Source organism: Rhinolophus sinicus, linkage group LG12, assembly GCF_036562045.2.
Source record: "Rhinolophus sinicus isolate RSC01 linkage group LG12, ASM3656204v1, whole genome shotgun sequence".
Lineage (NCBI taxonomy): Eukaryota > Metazoa > Chordata > Mammalia > Chiroptera > Rhinolophidae > Rhinolophus > Rhinolophus sinicus.
The window spans coordinates 22,791,945-22,814,542 of record NC_133761.1 but is presented as its reverse complement, the minus strand read 5'-3'; the positions used below and the strand labels follow the sequence as shown (position 1 = coordinate 22,814,542).

Here is a 22,598-nt window from a genome sequence, read left to right as displayed (position 1 = left end):
GAATCCGCAGATGCAGAGGGTTTACTACATGCATTGTTCTGTGCCATTTTAAATAAGGAACTTGAGTATCGGTGGAGTTTGGTATCTGCGGGGGTCTTGGAAACAAGACCCTGCGGATACTGAGGGATGACTGTAGTTATGGTTTTGGGAAGTTACAAGTTATATGTAGATTTCCAGCTGCATGAAGGTTGGTATCTCTAACCCCTGTGTTGGTCAAGGGCCAACTGCATTCATTTCTTGCCTTTCTTTTCTTCCTTATATGTGTCTTTTTTGGTCTACCCTCAGTCTCATTACAAAGTTATCACTTCTCTACTATTTTCAATATCTCTCTCTCTTTCTCTCTCTCGTTTCCTTCTTTCTCTTCATTGTGTATTCCCTTCAACCTAAAAACCTTATCAAAATACCTGTCACTTGATAAACACCTTATCTTTACGATGAATGCAACACTTGTTTTTATTCTATTTTCTTTTTCTTATCCCACTGAGCCTTTTTCAAAAAGCTGTCTACGTTCTATTTATCACCAACCATTCACATCTCAGCCTTATGCAATTTGAATTCCATGCCCCCAATTTTCTGCGATTGTTTCTACCTAAGATCACTGATAACATAGTGGTGTCCTCCCTAAGTATCTTTTAGTGCACACCTTACTTAACCCTGCTGTGACCGCCAAACCTGTTGGCTATTTTTTCTTGAAAGTCTCCCTTTGGGATCATAGTCATTCCTGGCTCTCCCCTTTCCTCTTTGAGTGCTTGTTCTCAGGTGCCTTGGTTTCTTTATTCTGCCTGCCCTTGCTTTATCTCAGAGTTCTAGCCTTGGTCCTCTAATCATTTTCCTCCATGCACTCTCCTCAGATAGTATCATCAATTCCCTTGACTTCAGCTACCAATGTCTCTGACTTCTCTTCACTCTAGACCTTTACCTTTATCTCAAATGCAACAAAGCCCAATCTGAGCGCATCCACCTGACTCATTGTTCTTCTCCCCAGTCCTGCTACTCTGTCTGCACTCATCCAGTGGACACTTAGACACAATCCTTTCCTGCCCCTTCCACTTGCAATTAATGACTAAGGCCCATAGGCTCTCACCCCCCATCCTCACACGTATCATTTTATCGGCTTTCCCTTAGACAGCCACAGTGGTCTTCAAACCAGGTAGGCTCCTCACCATCATTGCCTGCCCCTCCCACCCACTTTCCATCACATAATCAGAAAGATATTTCTAAATTATAAATCTGCTCATAACTCTTCCCTGCTGAAAACCCTTCAATGGCTGGGCAAGATCCTTAGGAATTGCACAATGGTGACCCAGGAGCCCTATTCTGTTATTTATGCATGCTACGTGGCCCACAAAACAAAAAAAGCTAAGTTTTTAAAATTCTGAATACTGTTAGAAGGGGAACACCGTGTGCAGTTCTAAAATCCCATCTATTGTCATCTATCCAGGCAGCCTCACTCTTTACATCCCGGGTCTAGTTCCTTATGGATCCTCGATCTCCTGGATCAAGTTCTGACCGCAGCATACAAAGCCTTTCCTGATCTGACCCCGCCTGCCTTGCTAATCTCATTTCACGCTTTTAACTCAGGTTCCCTGATGCCAAAGCTCATGTTTATCTACGACACCACACTAATTAATGTTACTCCTTTGAATCTCTGGGCTTATGAAATGTGAGAAGTAAATGTGATGATAAATGGAGCAACACACTCAAATTACAAGGAAGGAGTGTGTGTGGAGTCGGTGTGGGTAAAAGGAACAGGGAAGCAATACAAGTGAGTAGAAACAGTCACGTAGGCATCACATTCTAAGATTTGCTGTCCATTTATTTTGGTGCCAGGGTTAAGGCTGTAAAATAATGGATTTTTCTAATCACTGTGGTTTATTCATCTTTGTAGCCTTAGCGTGATTCCTGATCCTTAGCAGGTATTTAATAAATGTTATTGGAGAATACATTTTTGTGGAAACTTGCAAAAAGCTGAATGTCCTGCTATTCCCAGGCCACAGTTTCTCGTTTTTCATTTCTTTCAGTGTACCGACTGGCTGTTCAGAGTACACTCCTGGTGTACCCAGCATACCTACTTTCAGTGTACCCCAACTCATCCTAATATGAAAGAAAGAAAATACAAAAGAATAAAGAGCATGAATAGAAATAGTAAATCCAGAGATAGAGAGGATTATATAGGAAAATAAAGGAAGGAAATGTTTTCTCCTCCCCTCTACTTTTCTACCATTTGAGCACAAGTTAAATCCATATATAGATATAACAAATATTACTGCTAAGACGAATGACATGGGAATTGTAAATAAAGAGTGAGAAGCTATAATTGCCAAGGAATGCAGAGGCATTTTCCTTGTCCCCTGCTGGGGATTTAAACAGCTTATCTGGCCATCATCTCTATCATCTCCATCCTTGCTCACCTTTTGATGCCACTTCAGGCACACCACTTGAGTTTCTCATACAAAGACCCCAAACACATACAGACCCCAAAGCAGTGAGGCTGACCTCAGTAGGCATAAGAGTCACCTGGAAAACCTGTAAAATACAGATTCGTAGGTTCACCCACTCAGAGATGATAGGTTACAGTGGGGCCAAGGCATCTCCATTTCAAACACGTTTTCCTGAGGATTCTAAAGTAGATAAACATTATACTCTGAAATTGAGAAATATTGTCATAAAGATGAGTATCTTAGAACATAAAAGATTTTCACTTTGAGTGCCATAATTTGCTTTCAGGCATAATCCAGTTCTATTGCGAAGTATTATTATTATTATTATTAAATGTTAAGAAAAGTTTGCTCCTGTCTTCCTAATTGTAGTTACCACATCTTCAAAGAAATAGTGCCTATGTACTTTTCATTTGTAACCTATTTCATTCGGTACTTATTTCTGCAGCTGAGGCAGCTAAGCACTTGAAATATAGATTATGCAACAGTGCCATCCTCATTAAAATGATAGTAAAGTCTTAGACTCTTTGTTTTTTTCCCCCTTCCCAGCAGGTTGGCAGTCATTCAATTACACTGTAATTCTGTATTGCAACTCACTTCTCTAAGCAGTTCATCTCAATTCTAATCATTATGTTCAAATGCTTACTCTAGCCACATGCCAAGTTTCCTCCATTGGACAAAAGCACAGCAGAAATATTTCTGTTTGGAAAGGACTGGCAGATTTTTTGAGGCATTGTCATGCCATGGCAGAATACTAGTCAGGTTGTAATTTGCTTTAATTTTCTTCCCACAAACAGCAACAACGATTACCTCTAGGTCTTGAAACTCAAAGGATTTCTTCATAGCTACTGTCAAAAAACCAAAATACTTTCTGTAAACACCCTGACTCAGGATTAGACGGCAAAGCATCTTGAATTCTGATCATTTAGTGTATTGATTTGGTATGTGTTAAAGTCACAAACTTGCCTATGTGTCTGTGTGTGCAGATTAGAAACATGGAAATAACTCAGAGAAATCATGGGTCTTCCATAAAACAACCAGTGTTCTCTATACGCATAATTTGTTCCACCTGCCATGTTTACAAGGCACCCCAAGGAGAACTAGCTTAAAACCCAGCAATCCATCTGCCTCCCAGTTCTAAGGGGCAATTATTGCCTCAACTAAGCAAAGAGGAAGGCACAGCAGGCTGCTAACCATGTCAGGTGACTGATGTATGTGACTGAGTTACTCAGGTCATCAGCTTTTCTCATAGTGGCTGGAGTCCTGGGACGATGACACAGACAGTTAACTACCAACAAAAAAAGGAAGAAAAACGGCCAGCGACCTAGATTCAGTGGGCCACATCCAGGACACAAATCATAAATATGGGTTTTATCACTTCTCATGGGCATGTTAAACCAAGAAATACGGCACAGGGGCTTTGGGGAAAAAAGAGGAAAAAAAGGAAACTTTATGCCAAAACGTTGATTTAAAAAACAGAAAAAATGATTAAAAATAAAAGACGGGACATGAAATCAGATGTTTTGTTACTATTAACTGTACTTCCTTATGTATTTCTTTTTTAAAGGAAACATTAGTTAATATTTACTAAAAATATACAATGTTTTATTTGCTATGTACACAAAATAGTGCCTGGCCTCCAATATATACAATATAAACTTAACTATGCCCAATTAAGGCCACAGTGAGTAAGACTGAATACAAACTGTAAGGAATAAGACTATTTTAACAGGAGAATGATGTTGGAGTACACTGCAAAAAACCAAAAACCAAAAAACACACGCATATCTTCAAAGAAATTCTGCTAATAAGAAGCTATTAAAAGAAGAGCTCTTTGGGGACACACCCAAATGAATTGCAAAAGGTCACACACAACTCCTTCCCTCTGAAATGAGATAGATACAACATACAAATTAGCATATAGAATATCATGTCATTAGATGTTCCTCATCAAGGCTCCCATGGGAAGGAAGAGGGGAAGGCAGTGGTATGCAGGAAGGAATAGAGAAAGCAGGTAAAAATGGACAGGTCACTTTGAAAACAGTTCCCAGTCTTTTAATTTCACAGATTGGTAAAATTCAAAGAAAAACATGAGGGTGGGTGTGAGGAACCCATCAACTATCATGATCTTTTTTGTTATAATACAAATGAAAGGAAAGCCATGCTCTCAAAGGATAATCCTTTATATTAATATTAAGTAAATTTAACTTCATGTAAACTCACGACATTATCCTTCTTTAAAAACCGAGTATCTTAGAACATATGCGCTTTACAATTAATGCCTTTGGTACAGATTTGGGGAAAGCGTCTCTGGTTTGCTGTTCTGAAAAATGTAATTTTCAAATTAAATTGCATTGTGTTTGAGTAACATCTTCCTCTACCATTTCACTACCAGATTGTAAGAATTCCCCTAACTCTGCATGTCTCCTTTCACATTAGTGAATGTGATGATTTATAAAGAAGACAAGCTAATGCAGAATGATCACTGTAAGGTTATAAAGCTATGGTGGTAACAGACAGCTCTAAATAAGTTTAGTTTCATTCTAGCAGAGGATGGAATCTGTAATGTTTGTATGTACTCTGGTCTCTGACTTAACTGCCATGATTAAGCAACCAACACATACTCTGGCCTTAGTGTCAACGTAGCTGGATTTAAACCAGCTATTTCCCCCTGCTGGTTGGACTGTTTTACATTCTCTACCTCACTGCCTGCAGCTTTAATGCTCCCCACAGTACCAAACCCATTTATTTCTCATCCACAGACTGACCTCCTATAGCATCATTAACACGCCCCCCAAAGGCCTTGCTCCTGTCAATTTTAGTCAGCGCAGCACTCAAAGCAGTCATGGGGTTTGTCAGGGTTCTGTAGGAAAAGAAAGCAAAGAAGGAAAAGGCACCAACCCAAAGCTTGGGGAATCACCAACACAGGAGGGTGAGGCCCAGGAATGGAGGGAATCCTAGTAAGAGATAGGATGTAAAGCTAAAGATGGAAAGGTAGGTTTTAGGCACTCATAATTAGTTGTTTCTGCCACTCAATTCTCAGCCAGTTAATGGCAGATGGATCAATATCTACTTTTCGATTTTCATGTATAGCATTATGGTCTCAGTGGGAGACAGGTCTCCTAGGAAGGAAGGATGATCCAGGAAATGGGTCTTGGAGAGAGTGATTCATGACCAAAATTAATAATTTTATTGGTTTGTCAAGTATATTTTCTAAAATATATTTGGAGTTTTTGTTTTGATTTGACTTTTTTTTTTTTTTGATAACACTATCCATCCTGAAGTCAGTTAGAGAGAAAATGATTATGTGGAGAGGAGATCAGGATAAATGTGGACTTGAGTTATATAAACAAGCCATGTCAGTTTGAAATGATATCCCCGGGGTTCAGCCATACTTGACCAGAGTGATTCCTGAGCTCCAAATGGAGTGAAAGTAAACAGCATTACACTCTGCAAATATGACTTCAGTTTCTGAGGATCTAAACTGCTCCAGTTTGTCAGTTTTCCTTTTGTTTTTTTCTTTATCAAGCAAGCCATCAGTGGGTTTCCATTTTAAACTAGACTCATATTATTCCAACAGCAATAAATAAGTTTTAAAATATAATATTTTGATAGAATATTTTTTCAGAACCACATAGATCATCTGAGGCTTTACAGAGAAAAAAATTTAAAAAGCAGAATATTTCTAGTATGTAACTTACGGATGGAATTCTTTTGCAAAAGTATGTAAATCCAAAGATGCATGTTAAAAATCCCTGAACAATGTAGTTACCACTACTAAATATAATGAAATATTGTATTCTGTTAAATGAGAGCATTAATCATAGCATCTTGATTCACATGTCCCTTCTCATACATGGGTTAATCTTCGAATTACGTTTTCCTAAATAAGTTAAAAAACTTATCCACTATGAAACATTCTTCATTAATCATAAGGCAGTCACTCCTTTAAACGTTACCCAAATTCCTCATACTTCTCAAAGGATTCAAGTCCTTCTCAGTCATGTGCTTCAATGTGTATAACAGGCTCTGCCAAGTGATATGGTGGTACCTTCAGGAGCTATGAAGAGATTTGTGCTTTTACCCAATATGCTCAGACCTTTAAGGAAACTTCCTACTCATGTGCCAAAACTGATATCCCTACTTCATCTTATTAAGAACCATCATTTATATAAATGATAAACGTCTAACTTTTGCTTTGTCTTGTGCACCTGAAACTAATTGAAAAAAAAAAAAAAGAACCATCATTTATTATGCACCTCTATAATAAGGCAGGCACTGATCTAGGAGTCCATTTAGGTACGTGCTCTCATTCAACCTCACAGTAACCATACAAGGTAGGTATGATCCTTCCATTTTATGGGTGTAACAACTGAGGCTTAAGGAGATTAAGCAACTTGCCCAAGGTCACACAGCTTGTAAATGGTGGAAAGACCAGGGAATCAGCTAAGGCCTGGAGGATTACAAAGTCTGTGCTCTTCTCCTTTCTCTAAACTACAAGGCCAGTCCTGGGATATAAACCTCCTTGATCTTGATGTTTTGGAGTTGCTTTACCTTTGGGGGATCCATAAATAGAAGTCCACAGGCTTATAAAGGTTGCTAGTAAAAAATGCAAGCTTATGCGTTTTCCAGATTTAACAAAGGAACACATTTTTTAAACAGTCCATGTATATAACAGGAATACATGTTTTCAAACAAGAAGTTAGATTTTACATTGTAAATTATAAACTAGAGTCACATAAAAACAGGTATGAAGTTCCACTGGGTTGAGTCATATGAAACTGCTATATTTGTAGGTCAGAACAACCCAAAAGGTGCAACTACAGACAATTCACCCCAATAATAGAAGTCTAGTTCTAGGCTCTACGGGGCCCGATATAGGCCCATTCACAGCACACCTGCAGTGTACACACTTCATGCCTGTATGTGGCCTCTCGTAGATACTGTACCTGAGCAGAAGCTGTTGCTGCTAATGGTCCTTGCTGAGCGCCCAGAGCTGCTGGGGTTGAACTCTCTGCTCTCTTCCTCCGAGAAGGGAGACTCTGAGGCTGGGGACACTTTGTGCTGTTGCTGGGGCAGATGGGGCCGAAGAATCAAACGGGGAATTCGGCTTCGGGAAATCTCCTTCTCATGATGCTGCCCTCTCTGCTCCTTCTCAAAATTGGACAGCAAAAGAGAAAACAAAAAAAGAAACTTGTTTCCCTCTCCGAACTTCTCTGCTCCTTCTGGGCTCAGTTTCTAAGAAATCACATGTCTGAACATTGAATCTTCACAGAGTAGTTCTTATCTCAGTGGCTGAAATGAGCTCCAACACTCTTCTATAGAGCTAACCCTTCTCATCTACTGAAGAGCACACACTGGAGCAAGGATGAAAATGGACAAACACACACACACACACACACACACACACACACACGAGCCCATACACTTCCACCGCTGGCAGAAAGGCCATCCCACTCTTCTATGCCATTCCTGACTCACCTTCCTGCTCTAGTTTTCTCATTCCCATTCAAGCTTTCGGCTCTCTCAAAAGCTTTTTATTACTCATAGCACACTACTTGATTTCCTCTAGACTTCCATTTTGCTGTCCCTGAATTAGCTGCAACAATTTGACTTCTGTTTTCCCATCTCCTCACAAAGTAGACCCCTGTACCTGGAACAATTCTTTCCCGATAGATCATGCAGCCTTATCTTTCAAATCCCTCCTCTTCCGGCCAGGATCTTAATTATTCATTAATATCCTGGTACACAAGGCTTGTTGCCAACAGAAAAGCAAACAAAAATCCAATACCCGGTAAGATGGCTCCACCTTTTACATCATGTTTAGCTTTTGTTTTCCTTACAGGACACCCACGAGAATAGATTTTTTTCCCTCTCTCCTTAAAACCACAGCATTAAATATAGAGGGCCGTGACTTGGTTTAAAAAAAAATGCATAAAAGTAATATTTTGGCAGTGTTTTTCCATTTTTAAAGTGCTTTCCCAACCATTATCTCATTTGATCCTTATAACCCAGGCCACCGAGAGGACACTAATTTGTGTCCCTATTTACAGATGAGGAAACTGAGGCTAAAAGAGGTGAAGATGCTTAGCCAACACAGCATGTCATCTAGACGTAGAACAGGCCTGAACTCCAGTGCTTTTCCAGGTTACCATCACCCTGCCTTATTAAAATGGTTTCCTAGGAGGATCTCTTTACAAAAAACCCCACTGCTCCCTCCAACCTCTGCAATTGAAAATGGGCTTTGGATTAGGTAACAAACACTATTTTGAAACATGACCTCCTGCTCCTTTCCATGCTGCTTACCAGGAAGGGTCGCTGCCAAAGTAAACATCTCTAGGAGGCCCACACAGTGCAGGAATTGAAGGGAAAGCCCAGCCGCGAAGAACTCCTGAGGTTGCTCAGGCATCCAGCCTATCCAGGGGCGAGAGCCGCACCCAGTGTCTGGATTTGTTCTGCACATCAGTCACCCAGCAGGTATCACACGTCTGCCACTGGGCTTGGCATACTGCATACCCTGAACCAATACTGTCTGGGTCGCTGACATGCTGGAGTCCTGATTTCTCAGTCACCAATACATGAAAACGTTTTCATTCACATCACACACACACACACACACACACACACACACACACACACACGACATCGATTGAGAGCTAGATCCCAAATTCCCAATATCAGGAGATGGGATTAGCCCTCCAAAGGCAATGTTTAAAATCCTTGTGTCAACCCCCCAAATCTTGTCCTACCCAAGCACCTACCCATCTCCCGGCTCTCATCACTTGAGCAAATGTCCCTCGCTTCCCATCCTCCCCACCACCTTCTTGTCCCCGTTTACCCCACTCTAAACGCCACCCCTCCAGCTCGCACCTGGCCCTTCTCGCCCCGCAGTGGTTACCTTCCCTCTCCCTCCAGCGCTCGCGCACACTGCCACCCGCGTCCACACTACGTGCCTTCCTTACCTTGCTCTCTCGTAGGGGTCCCATCGCGCTGCTGCCCTCCGGCTCCCCGCGCCGCCGCTGTCGCCGTCCAGGAGGCACCTGCTTGCACTGGGGCGAGAAGACTGCGGTGAGCTGGCGCGGGGTGCAGGAGGTGGCTGCTGCGGGTCCGACGAGCCGCCGCCACTGCCACGGTTCGCGCTCCGCTGCGAGGGCGCACCCGTCCGCCCCGCCCCGGCCGGACACGTGGTGCCGCCGCCTCCCGCTGCTGCCCCTGGGGCGCCGCCCCGTTCCCCCGGACCTCCCTCACCTGCCGGCCCCCGAACCACCAGTCCGTGCCTTCGTTCACCCCGCCCGCCCGATTTCGCCGCTGGCACTTCCCCCAGGTGCCAGGCGCCCCTCCCTCTCTGCCGATCCTGACCCAAAGGGGGCAGGCGAGGCTCCGAGCATCTGCAGCCGGGAGGTTCCCGACACCCTCTTTTTGGCACCTGGTATCCGGTTGGAAGGCGGTGCACGTCGGTTGGAAGAGCAGAGAAAATCTGCGACATCACTGAGAGCCAAAATGGAGAAAGGGAAAGTTTTTCCCTCACGGCCCCTCCCTGCCCTCTCGGTTTTAAGTCAGCGCACGGCTCCCCACAATTACCTCCCCCGAGAGAGACAGGGCGGGTCCCCCTCCACCCGGACCCCAGCCAAGCCAGTGCTGCAGGACTGACACAGCATCTGGGTTCCGGGATCTCAAAGGCTGCTATTCCCCTTGGGTGGTTTGCATCAGAAGGGCCTTGGGTTGGAAGCGCAGCGCCCCGGGCTAAGAACGAGGAGGCGGTTCCCGCGGGCTTGCGGAGCCAAGCTGTTTAGGGCGAGAGCAGCCTTTTCTCCAATTCTGCCCAACAGCCGCCAGAGAGAGAGCCCTAGGCACCCAGCTACAGGAAGGACGCTGCACTTGAATTTATGAAGCCGGGTTCGGGGCGCCACTTCACTCCTTTCAAGCTGAGTATCTTTGTGCCTAAAGTTCTCGACCTCTCTGAACTTGACCTCTCTGAAATTCATTTTCATTCTCGTAAAATTCAATAATAATAATAATAATAATAATAATAATAATATCTACCTCAAAGGGTAGCTGTGAGGATTAGATGAGGAAAACAAAAGAGCTGTACCCAGCAGAAGGAATAGAAATTTCCAAAGGGCAGTTAAGCCACCTTCAGGCTGAGGCTTCTTACATGACACGCAGAAAAAGTAATTGTGAGACAGACAAATTTGTTCAAAAAAGCTCCAAAACCTGTCCCACTGAGGACTTAGAGTAGGAACAATCAGCTGGATCATGGACCTTGATTTATTATTATGCTTGGTGTACTGAAATCTTACCTGGTGATGGAATTCAACATGTATAATAACTTAGATGCCATGTATTCAGAATTGGAGAGCATTCTAAGTAGCAATATGAGTGGGGAACAGTCTGATCCTCACACCCAAGTGTCCTGCATGATCCTTAAAAATCATATTTGAACCTCCAACAGCCCCATTTTTCTGCTCTCCAAATAGCATTTGTCTCAGTCTTCAATTCTCAAAGTCTACAAATGCACAGTATGAGTCTAGAGAGAGCCTGAAGTCAGGAGTAGTGGAATCAATTTGTCTTTTTCCTACATTTCCAAAGGAATTTTACTCCATACATCTTCATACCTTTTCAATCTACTGAGCTCTCTTAAGCAGTGGGGTTGGTGATCCTAGGATTTTTTATTTGGGAGGAAAGCATGATTAATTTATACTTTCTATATCCATAGCTGTCCTCAGATATGGATGTCAGGAAAATGATGGTCCAGGATGACTTCTATAATTTATTATTACATTGATGCAAACGTTAATTGAAGTTTTTGCAATTATTTTTAATGCTTTAAACCACAATTACTTTTGCACCAACCTCATATTTCCAAAATTATGAGCCCGGGAACATATACTGTGAGATGGGAATGAACTGTTAAGGTCAAAAGGTGCTTCTGAGTTCCCTACTGAGAACTGAGAATTGAGGCTTGGGGCCTGATGTCAGAAACATCCTTCACTGACCTATCCAATCAGGACCTCGGAGTCATTCTTGGCTTCTCCCTCCCGTGACCCCCACATAGCAGCCATCAACAAGTGATCTCCACACTACCCTAATAATAATGTCTTGAATCTGATTACTTCTGTCTACTGATCAACTGCATGATCTTCATTTAGAGTATCAACCACAAACATCCTGGATTATTGCAATAGTGATCTAACTCAAGTTGTCTTGCTTCCAATCTTGCCTCATTCCTTTCTCACCAGTTTTTCAAATTTTCCCCACAAGGCCTTTCTGAAAGGCCAAGTCATGTCATACTTCTTCATTAAAACCCACTAATGACTTCCTGGTTATCCTCTAAATAATATTCAAACTCCTTAATGTGGCACAAAGGCCTTTCATGATTTGTCCTTATTTACCACTCCGATCTCATTTCTTGCCACTCTTCTCTCTCTAACCTGCACCCCCTGCCTTCACTACCCACCGGTCCTCTGCAAATGGATACCTCTCAAACTAGAATTTTCAATTCTCTGGAGGTATGTTCTTTCTTCCTCTAGACTGTTGCACACGATGGTCCTTTTGTTTAGAACACTTCTTGCATCCCACCCACCCATCCTCCTCAACTCCTTAGGTTACATTAAGTTTCATTTTAGAGATAGCTTCTTCCAGGAAACCTCCCCAAGAAGGGTCAGGTGCTCCCTTTACATACTTCCAGGACACCTCGTATTTAATTTATCCCAGTAGAGCTGTTATGCTCTTGTATCAGAATTCCCTATTTATTTGTCTGTCTTCACCAGGGATTATCGGCAATGTCTGGTACAGGTCCTGTCACATGAATAGTCAAATGAATGAATACATGAATGAATGAATTCTATAACACCATAAGGGGCCCATCAGGATAAAGGAAACAGACACAACTTCTGCTCTGAAAATGACTCAGGAAAAGCTGCCTCATTATGTCTTTGTATTTGATGATGGGGTGTGTGCCTAAAAAATCCAACATGTGTTCAATGAAAGCTTTTACTGAAGAAGTGCAGGCAGTGAGAGGCTGTGCCGTAGCCCTGTTGTCACCATAGCAACGCTGCTGAAGGAAAGGCTGATGATTTAGTGTTCAAATGCTTCTTAGCTCTGTACTTTTGGAACCCAAGCCTGTTTTTTTCACTGTTCTAAAAGGCAAGTTTTACAAATGATAATATCTATGTTGCCTTTAATTTCATTCAAGTGTTTCTCATGTCATCAAGAGAAATGTCTTACAATGTTTGGATTATATCATCAAAGAGATATAATCTAATACAGTATATTATATTCATCTTCATCTGCTTTACAACATTCTCATGCGTCATTTTCAGTGTCTACTTACATACTCATTGTCTGGTTTTGTAGTTTTGTGGCTTTTCCTTTAGAAATGAAAGTAATGCTGGTTTTTAGAAGGTTTGAGTTGCTTCTGAAGGCTAGAACTCTTCAAGATTATAAATAAGATCCCTGCCCAGGCCTGGGGAGGAACAGGGGAGATAGGGTATTGCGGATTGGGAGAAAAGAAATGTGTCTATGCCCCCAAATCTGGTATAAATTATTTGATTCTTTATCTGAAATTGGTAATTAAATGATTCATACCTTTCATTTGCACACAACTTTATATTTTAAGATCTCTTTCACATATATAATCTTCTTTGAACCTCACAAAAATCCTGTGAGGTGCATGTGGCCAATTCCTGAAACCAGATAAATGATAAAGGGCAGGTTTTTATGTACCGGAGCCCCCCCACCACCACCCTGACTGCAAACTTCACAGAAAGACAATACAAATGCACTGCCAAAGAGAAAACATCTGTACCATACAACCGAGACAGCGTGGTCCCCACATCCACTCTTCCTCACAGCTCACCTGAGTATACTGGGGGCTTTCTGGGACTCAGTCAGGGCTGACAAAGCACCATCTCCTAATCCTATAAGCTGTGCGAGCAAGCGCTGCTGTCTCTCTCAGTGACCCGATGTTGTATGATCTGCACAGCAACAAGAAGCAGCTGACGTGCTTTACAACACGTCATGAAGAAAAGAAACTGCACTCTGGGGCATCCTGGGATTTCTTTTTTTCCTTTTTTTTTTTTTTTTGTGGTAGGGTGCAGACCTATGTTTTTCTTACCAGGGAAAGTGCTGTCCGTTTTCCCATAAAAACATGTGTGAGTGGTCAACCCTCCTCTTATTGTATGTGTTGTTACTATATGGTTAGAGGATCTTGATGTTGTAAAACTGTCGTGAGTAGAATTCTGCAACATCACTCCCCGACGAGGGGTAGAGAGGGGAGTGGGTACCGTGAGGCAAGGCTGACTTTAACATCCATTGGGTTCAGCGTGTGTCAATTATCTCTGCTCTGCAAATGAGTTTTCAGTCAGAGGCATCTCCCAGATGAAGAACAGGAGTTAATGGCAAGTCCAGGTGAGAAGGCAGAGGTTGGGCCTTTGAAGATTATTGGTAAGGATACAGTCTTCTGCTTGCCTGATGAGGAAGCAGGCATGAGGTAACCCTCCAAAAATGCTGTCTGCTGTTTATGGCCTTTTGTCCATTTGTGCGGATAGGAAAGATACTAGCCAAAGATATAGGTATGGTGATTGTATTGAACAAACTGAAGACACATGGTTGGATAAGCAGGTGTAGACTTATTGGGACAGATTATAATGATTGAAATTAAGACACCCTGGAAAGTATGAATGTAACAGTTTCCATCCAGATAGCAGAAACTGAATCTTGACATTTACCTAATGAAATGCTTCAAATGACTGGACAAGACAGGGAGATGTGTGGGTCTTACCGACTCACAAAAAGGGCCAAGAAAGTTATCTGTAAGGTAGGCATAAGAAGACCTAAACCAGAGGCTGAATTCTGAGCCTGAGAGAAAAGCACTTTCCTTTCCCAAGAGACCAGAAGTATGAATGAGATGGACAGGGCAGTTGAAAACTACCTGAACCCAGCAAGGGACAGCAAGGGACCTAGACAGATGAGAAATGAAGGCCAAGATTCTTCTCAGATGTGGCAGGGGCAGAGCAGGTAGCCAAGGTTAGAGGCTCTGAGGGATTCATTCAGCGTCCACGGTAGTCTAGGCTTAAACAAGGAATTCATAATCTGGGTTCCCAGAAAGCAGATCTGTGGCTAGATTTGAGTTACATTAAGGTAAAAGAAACTGTTCTCCATTATATCATTTATTTCCATGATTTAGTACTTGTTTTCCCTTCAACTTCTTGGTAAACATACTTTTCAATTAAAAACAAAACAAAACACCAAAACAATTCTGCCTTTATTTCTGCTAAAAGATGGGGAGGGAGAAAGAGGATTTTGAGATCCTCTACTCAAAGGGCAAGAGCAGTACATATTGGGAAATGAACACAGCGCCCCTAGAGGCCATATACTATAATGGCAGCTACTGGAGCCCAGGGGAAGCATCGCGCTCCTCTAGACGACCTGATGATGGGGTGAAGGGTGAGGGGGGCGTTACCTCTGCAGTCGTGGAGCTGAGAGCAGTTTTGATTGCTACTTTATTTCTACCTCATAGGCCATCCCTGTGATCCATTTTCCCTCGTCCCCTGAAGTCTTGTGACTTAGTGAGTAAATACAGCCCTTGTTATGTGGTTGTAGCTCCTCTCCAATTCACTGCAGAAAAATCTGTAGGAAAATAAATCCACAATTTGGGAATCTGGCCTATGTTGTTTCATCTGTTCATGCGTCCTCTCTAGCTATTTATAGAATGCCGATTAGTCAAATGGGAAAATAATATTAGGTTAGTGCAAAAGTAATTGTGGTTTTTGCAATATTTTTTACCTTTTAAGCTGCAATTACTTTTGCACCAACCTAATACTAAAAAAAGTTAATTTTAATATTTTATTTTTTAAAGTACTAAAACCACGTCATCAAGATTTTGGAAAGTAAAAGATTTTACTCATCATCTCATTGCCCTAACATCAATTATCCATAGTCTTTCTTTTAACATTTTTGTGTATTTGTTTTCAGGATTATCTACTGTGCAACTAAAACAGCACTATTAAAAACGAGAATAAAATTCTAAGGGACAAGGCAAGTGGGTCTTTTGACGCCATCACATCTGGCTGTTTCTGGATGGCTTTGGTAGGCTCCCATGCCTATTTTTTCCCCAGAAGTTACCACCTCTATTTATCCTCTGATTGGGCACTAGTCTGGGATATGAGCCTCTCTGTCCTCTTTCTACTGCTGACAAACTGCTGGGGCTGCTGCTGGAAGCTCAGAAGCTGAAGGACAGCTTCCCAGGTCCCTGGCCCTGGTGGCATCTGGACCAGCCAAAAGTTTCAGGAAGACCTGTCAGTGGTATGGTGGAGAATTAGCAAATTCAAGGCTGGAGAAACGATCTCAACTCAAAGGCTGGTAGAAAAACACCTGTGTCCCTTTCTATTGGAAGCCCAGCTACTGGCTTGCATAATATGATGCTGATTTAAGGGAGAGGAGTAATGTGAAATGAGTTTCCCAAAGTCTGCAAAGAGATCTGTGATGAAAAAAATGTAGTTTAATAAAGGACATGGATTCTCAAGTCCCATAGGCCTGGTGAGTCCTTCTTGCCGCTTTCTGACCGCAACCTTAGGCAAGTTGTTTAACTCCTCTAGGACCCAGCATGTGATATGTACTTGTTAGTTAAAGAAAGGAAGAAAGGAAAGGAGGAGGGAGAGATGGAGGGAATGAGGGAAGGGAGGAGGGAGGGAGGGAGGGAGGGAGGAAGAAAGGAAGCAGAGGGAGCGAAGAGGGAAGAAACATCAGTTTGCACCAGTTAATGTCTGTGGGCAAATTATCTTCTCTGATCCTCCTTTTCTCACCTACAAAATGGGCTTAATAATAGTAATTAGTTCATAATACTGACGTAAGGATTAGATAAGAATACACGCAAAACCTACCAATTACATCTGGCGCATGGTTAGAGCTTAATAGATACCCTTTCTCCCTCAGGACCAACCACCATTGCTGACTCCTGCTTGCTTATTTCACATTCTCCTCTTCCTAAAGATTTTCATTTTAACTTTTCTTAAAGGTAAACAAGTTTTTTCTCATATGACTTATGAGGTAGAAAGAAACTGAATTTATTATTAGAAAAGATATTGACAGGACTTTTCTTCCCAAAGGTAGATTAAAAAGGTAGAAGACATGATAAATGGCATGATACCTATCATTATTTTTTCATCAATTCTGAGCCAGGCACTGGGTCAGGCTCTGGTTCCAGAGTATTCAAAGATGAACAGTGTTTCCTCAAGTATCTCAGAATCTAATAAAGACATGGGAATGGTCGTCAGCCCTTATATTACTCATTGTGTTAGTACCATGACAGATGAATGTCCTGAGGGCTTGCCAGCATCTGAATTAAACTGGGGTCTGAGGCTTCCAGGGGTGGGTTTTGAGATGAATTTTGAAGGATAAATAGGTCATATTATAATTTTGGCTCCTTCATAATTCCTTCCTTTATCTCTCCTTTCTCCTCTTCTCCCTTTCTTCCCCTCCCCTCCCCTTCCTTTCCCTCCTCCCCCCAAATCTAAATCTTCTTTCCACTTCCAGAGATTTCAGCTGCTCTACATACCAGTCCACAATAGATACCGGTAGATGCAGAGAGATGATTCAGGTTTCCCTGGAAGCTTTATTATCTGACTGTAACCTTCTGGAAGAAAGACATTTTTTGCCTCAGAGTTGTGATTACCTAGCACAGCACCTAGTGCCTCATTCAATATTTTGTTAATTATTTAAAATATTTGTTAATTATTTTAAATTTCAAGAACACTATGTTGTACTGCCACCTGTTGGTTCATTAGTGAAATTTTCTTCTGACAGGGAAAGTCTCGGTTTGCAACCAAGTCAGTCTTCATAACAAACCGTAGTAGTAGTGCTTTTATTCAAACTTTCAACACTTTTAGAAAACGTTATAAGTTTAAGGCTACACATCACTGAATATCAATAAACAGAATCAATATTCATAGGTTATGGGATAATGAGAAGGTGCTTTGTGGTATGATGGCCAATGGTTCCAAATTACTTTTCTCTTTACCTGCTGAGCCGCTGTAGACAAACAAGGTAAATCACATGTGTGAGTCATATGGTAAGCCATATCCAGATAGTCCCTACCTTATCTATTCCCAGGTCTATTTTTCTGAATTAACAGACTTTGTGGGGGCCGTTTTAGGTATACAGAAAAAAATAAACAGGAAAGTACAGAGAGTTCCCATAATACATATATCCCTTCACCAAGATCTATTTTTTTTATCTTTGGACACAATCCATTCATTCCCTGTCTACCAGACTTATTAGATAATATTATACCCTGCTTCTCAAGAAGGTACAAATATGTACCTATCAAATGGATCTACAGCCCTACCCCATCCCAATCCTCCCTCACTGTCCCTGCCTGTTTGATTTGCTTCCAAGGTCTTCTAAGTGTCCATGATGGACTTAAAGCCAAGACTTCTGGATCTTTCTTGGATAGATCTTTTTCCTCTGACCTGAGGTTGAAAAATGGGGAAAGCCCACAACCCTGTGGGTGAAGGACACTGCTCGAACTTGTTCTCTAACTGCTGTGGGGCCTCAGTGCTGCCTGGTCATCAATTTATGCTCCTGAGTCAGTGTTCTTTCCTATTCGGCAGGGTCTATTTGAAACCTCCACCTTTCAAACCTACCAACCTACTATCTCTACCCTCATACTTTGTAGATGCCCTTATCTCCTGATTGGCAGACAAAATAGAAGCTATTAAGAGAAAGCTCTCAATCTCCAGCCCCTGAACCTATACACTCTCCTGCCTCCACCCCATGCTCTCCACCTTTGGTCCTTTCGAAGGGAAGTTGTCCCTCTCCCATACAAGGGTAAGTCCTTTACCTGGGCTTTGGATCCCATCCTTTCCTAGTTCTTAAGGGAAGTTATTCCATCAGTTAGTCCTTCTAACTCTCCATGTTGCTATATCCTTATCTGTACAATGGAATAATTGCAATACCTACCTCAGAGGGTTGTTGTGAGCGTCAGAGGAGTTAGCACACGTGAAGAACTTGGAAGAGTGCCTAGTATATATCAAGCACTGAGTGTTAGCTGTTATTATTAGCTATTATGTCTTTTTTGATCATTGTAATCTACTTTTCTATCAGACACTTCACATCATCGGCATTTAAACATGCTGAAACATTTCCCAACGAAACAAATGACTCTCTTAAATTCTCATAGTTTTCAAGTCCTACCCAGTTGCTTCTCCACCATTCGTCATCAAACTTCTGAAAAAGAGTCTATATTCACATGTTTCACACTCTCCCTGCCCTTTCACCCAACCACGCCACTCATGTACATATACCCACCATTCTACTAAACAGCTCTTGCCCAAAGTCACCAATTACCTCGATGTGGTTTAATGTAATGGCTAGTTATTATCCTAATCTTGACTTCTCAAGAGCCTTTGGCATAAACGCTCCCACAGTTTTGAAAACCGCTTTCCTTCTGTAACACAACTTTCCTGTTTCCCCCCCACCACTTCTCAGTATCCTTTCAGGCCATTCCTTGAATGTTGATGTCCCTCAATTTCTAGCCCCAACCCTCTTACATTTTCATCCTACCTTCCCTCCCTAACTAATATCTTTCTTTCCAATTGCTTCAATTACTATTTATAGGCAGATCTTCCATAAATTTTATAAATCCTCATCCCTATTCCATCATTATCCAACTGGATATCTTGACTTTTACATCCCACAGTGTCCACAAACTCACTATGTTCCAAATTGAATTCATCATACTTCTAAAAGCTGACCTTCTGTGTTCTTTAAGTGAATAAATGCTATGATCATGCAGACCCTGGAATCTGGGTGACATTCCTAACTCTTCTCTCCACCTCACCTTTACAACTAACTGGAACCTAAGTCCTATCTGTTCTCCCTCTTATTTATCTTTAAAATGTGCTCATTTCTATACCATCTCTTCCTGCCTGGATTTCTAACCTGGCCTATATATAGAGTTGCCCCCTTCAGTACATTTTAAAACAGTAGCCAGAATGATCTCTTTAAAATACAAATCTGATCATCCCCTACCCCACTCTGCATCCCCTGGTTCCAGCTGAAACCCTTCAATGCTCACCATTGCTTCAAGATGAAGTTCATACACTAACATATGGCTTACAAGACCCCTCATGATCCAATCCTGCATTCTCCTCCCTTTGACCTTCACAAATGTCGTTTCTCCTACACAGAACACCCTTTCCAATATCAAACCATCTCCCAGCACCACCATCCAGGCCCTCCAGAAGTAGCCACTGAAAAATGTGATTTATTCGAGTCATGGCATTTACTCTGGTCTTAAGTGTGCAATAGGAGAGAATGATTTCTGGCTTTGAAAATGCTTTCTGCTGGAACTCTATAGGTGTATAATATAATGAAAAGATAAAGCCATATTAAGGATATAATGAACATGGAAGCAGTGTTAGCTTTGGGGTTTGTAACATGAGTTGAAGAGCAATTCAAAAGAATTTTTTAGTGATCAAGTGAAATGACTTCCAAATTGGTATAACTTGAAAAGCTTCGGCCAGAGAAAACACATATATTTCATCCTACTTACTACAAAATATTAGTCTTAGTTTCATTATTTTAAAGGATTGACTTCTCTTGGGTGAGAATTCAAAGAATTCTCTTTGAAAAAGCATTCCCATGATTCCTTGTTATAGTTTTTCCTCCTGTTTTGTCCTATCACTTATTTGACTTTTAGTATTAAAATAGAAAACAATTATAGATGAGGATTTATTTTTTTAAAAAGACACTGGTAGTTATATTCTTAAATATTCATATGGTTACATTGTTTATTGTTATAATAAACTCAGGAAAATGCAACTTTTTCAAACGTATATATGGTTTAAGTAGATCTATTTTGAAACTTGGAAAGATTTGTAATGAATAGATATTTGGACAAAAGAACATTACAACCCACCCTACAAAATCTTTTTAAATACATGTGAGAGCAGCCGATTTCCTGATGCTTGAGATACTAAGTATAGAAGTGTGAGTTTGTTAAAACCAATGCGCTTATATGTCCCATAATAAACACCTGTACTTTCTGCATATAAATTATGTACTCAATTTTTTTCTGCCTGCAGCTGATGTCAGTAGTCCTCTCCACAGAGTTCTAAATTCAGAAACACCTCTTTAGAAAAGGACTGTGAAATCACATGGTTCTCTGCTTTTTCTGACTTATTTCGCTCAGCATTACTCTCTCAAGATCCATCCATGTTGTCACAAATGTTCCTATATCATCTTTTCTTACCGCCGAATAGTATTCCATTGTGTATATATACCACAACTTCTTTATCCATTCATCTATCGAAGGACATTTTGGTTGTTTCCATGTCTTGGCCACCGTAAACAAAGCTGCAATGAACATTGGAGCACACGTGTCTTTATCTCTGAATGTTTTCAGATTTTTTGGGTAGATACCCAGGAGAGGGATTGCTGAAATCTATGTAATTTTACTAACAATTGTCACCCCAATAAATTTAATAAAATAAAATTAAAAAAAAAAAAAAAAAAAAGGACTGTGAAGCACGGCCAATGGGGGATAAACATAGAATTAAGAATCTTGTATTTTTCATTTTTGGCTTTTAATTAGGTAATAGTGGATATCTGAAAAATATTGTTTTAAAATATGGAGTTTATTCATCACTAAACGCAGTGGAGCTAAAGCAGATAATAATTAGGCAGATAATGCTCACCTAAGAACTGCCTTACAGAGTTATACTTTTTTTTGTTGTTGTTGTTGAAGGAAGGCGCAGCTCACAGTGGTCTGTGTGGGGATCGAACCAGCAACCTTGGTGTTATTAGCACAACGCTCTAACCAACTGAGCTAACCGGCCACCCCCAGAGTTATACTTTTACTGCTGCAAATTTTATTCCATGCATTTCAGACTTTTTATAAATAAGTGATTTTATTTATTCAACAAATATTAATTGAGCTTTTCCTTGCTATGTAGCAAGAACTCTGGTAAAAATTGGGAGAAATTTCAGTAGTTTGCATTGGTAGTAGGAATAGTGTGATTTAAAAAAAATTTTACTCTGTGCCCTTCCTTGCACAGTTCCCTAAGCAGTATTTGGACTATTTTATGACTATGGAGCATAATGGCAGAATGATGGACTCCACACGAATATTAAGCCATGTTGCATCCTTCTGGGCAATTAAAAAAAAAAAAAAAAAAAAAAAAATATATATATATATAATTTTGACACTGATAGGATAATGACATGACTCACTTAATAATAACACTTTAATTCCTAGCTTTTAAGATAAATCAAGAATAAAACAGAAATAAACATTACAAAAGAATCATATTTATTAATATGGAATAAATGCTGTATTTTTTTTCTTTATAATCAAGAGATGTGGTCAAGTGAAAATCAAACGAGTCTTTTCCCCCTTGGATGAATCCCTTGAATTCCTTTTCCACAGAGCACTGCTGTTTCTATAAACATTAAAAACTAAACAGACACACAACAACCCCTTAATGGTAGGAAATATACTCCCTCCTTCATTTTATTTTGCCATAACAGCTCTATTATTACACTTTACAACAAACTGGTGTCACTTCTCCATAATTTATAAATATAGCCAGAGATCATGGTGATTTATGCAGGGGGTTCAAGCAAAAAATTCTGCTTATTTTTTATCAGAAGGAATATGGTTCTCCTTCAAAACAGGTTTTCTGGTGGTCTTTTGCCAAAAGGTAATTTATTTGTTCTGGTGAGCGTTAATAAGAAAAGGTTGACAGCAGGTCTGTCGTTGTGTATTCTTGGCTTTGGGCCTCCCTTAAAAATGTGCATTAGATATTCAAGCCCTTTCTTAGCATTCTATTCCTGTAACTTGATTTCATCCTTTCCTTTCCACTGTTGCCATTGAAATTGGAAATGACTGCAGAATGCAAATCATTTGATACATGTTTGGGAATTTGTCTTTGTAGTTCTTCAGCACCTCTGCCAAATTTCTTGCCTAGAGAGCTGTGTGAGGCTTTTCAACCCGAAACCTTTGTGCAATCCCATTCTCCAGCCAACTGGGGAGCATCCACATGATTTAATTGTAGCAGCCCTTCAAAGGGATTAACAAACATTTCAAGTTCTCTGGCTCCATATTCTTTTAAGGCTTATTTGTTGGCCATATATTTATATGCAATAATTTTAAACACC

The 22,598-nt window shown here is 40.9% G+C and overlaps 1 protein-coding gene across 29 annotated transcripts in view; it reads right to left on the bottom strand.

Moving 5' to 3' along the window:
* SYBU (syntabulin) overlaps positions 1–22,598 on the bottom strand; it is a 108,234-nt gene that overhangs the window by 59,456 nt on the left and 26,180 nt on the right. For 2 of the 29 annotated variants that reach the window (XM_019750574.2, XM_074316743.1), the window contains exons 2-3: positions 9,401–9,487; positions 7,388–7,592 (exon numbers count right to left, since the gene is read on the bottom strand). In XM_019750574.2, coding sequence (XP_019606133.2) covers positions 7,388–7,592; positions 9,401–9,424 — 229 coding nt within the window. In that variant the 5' untranslated portion in view covers positions 9,425–9,487. The other 27 variants (XM_019750576.2, XM_074316744.1, XM_074316736.1 and 24 more) reach the window with 26 other exon arrangements.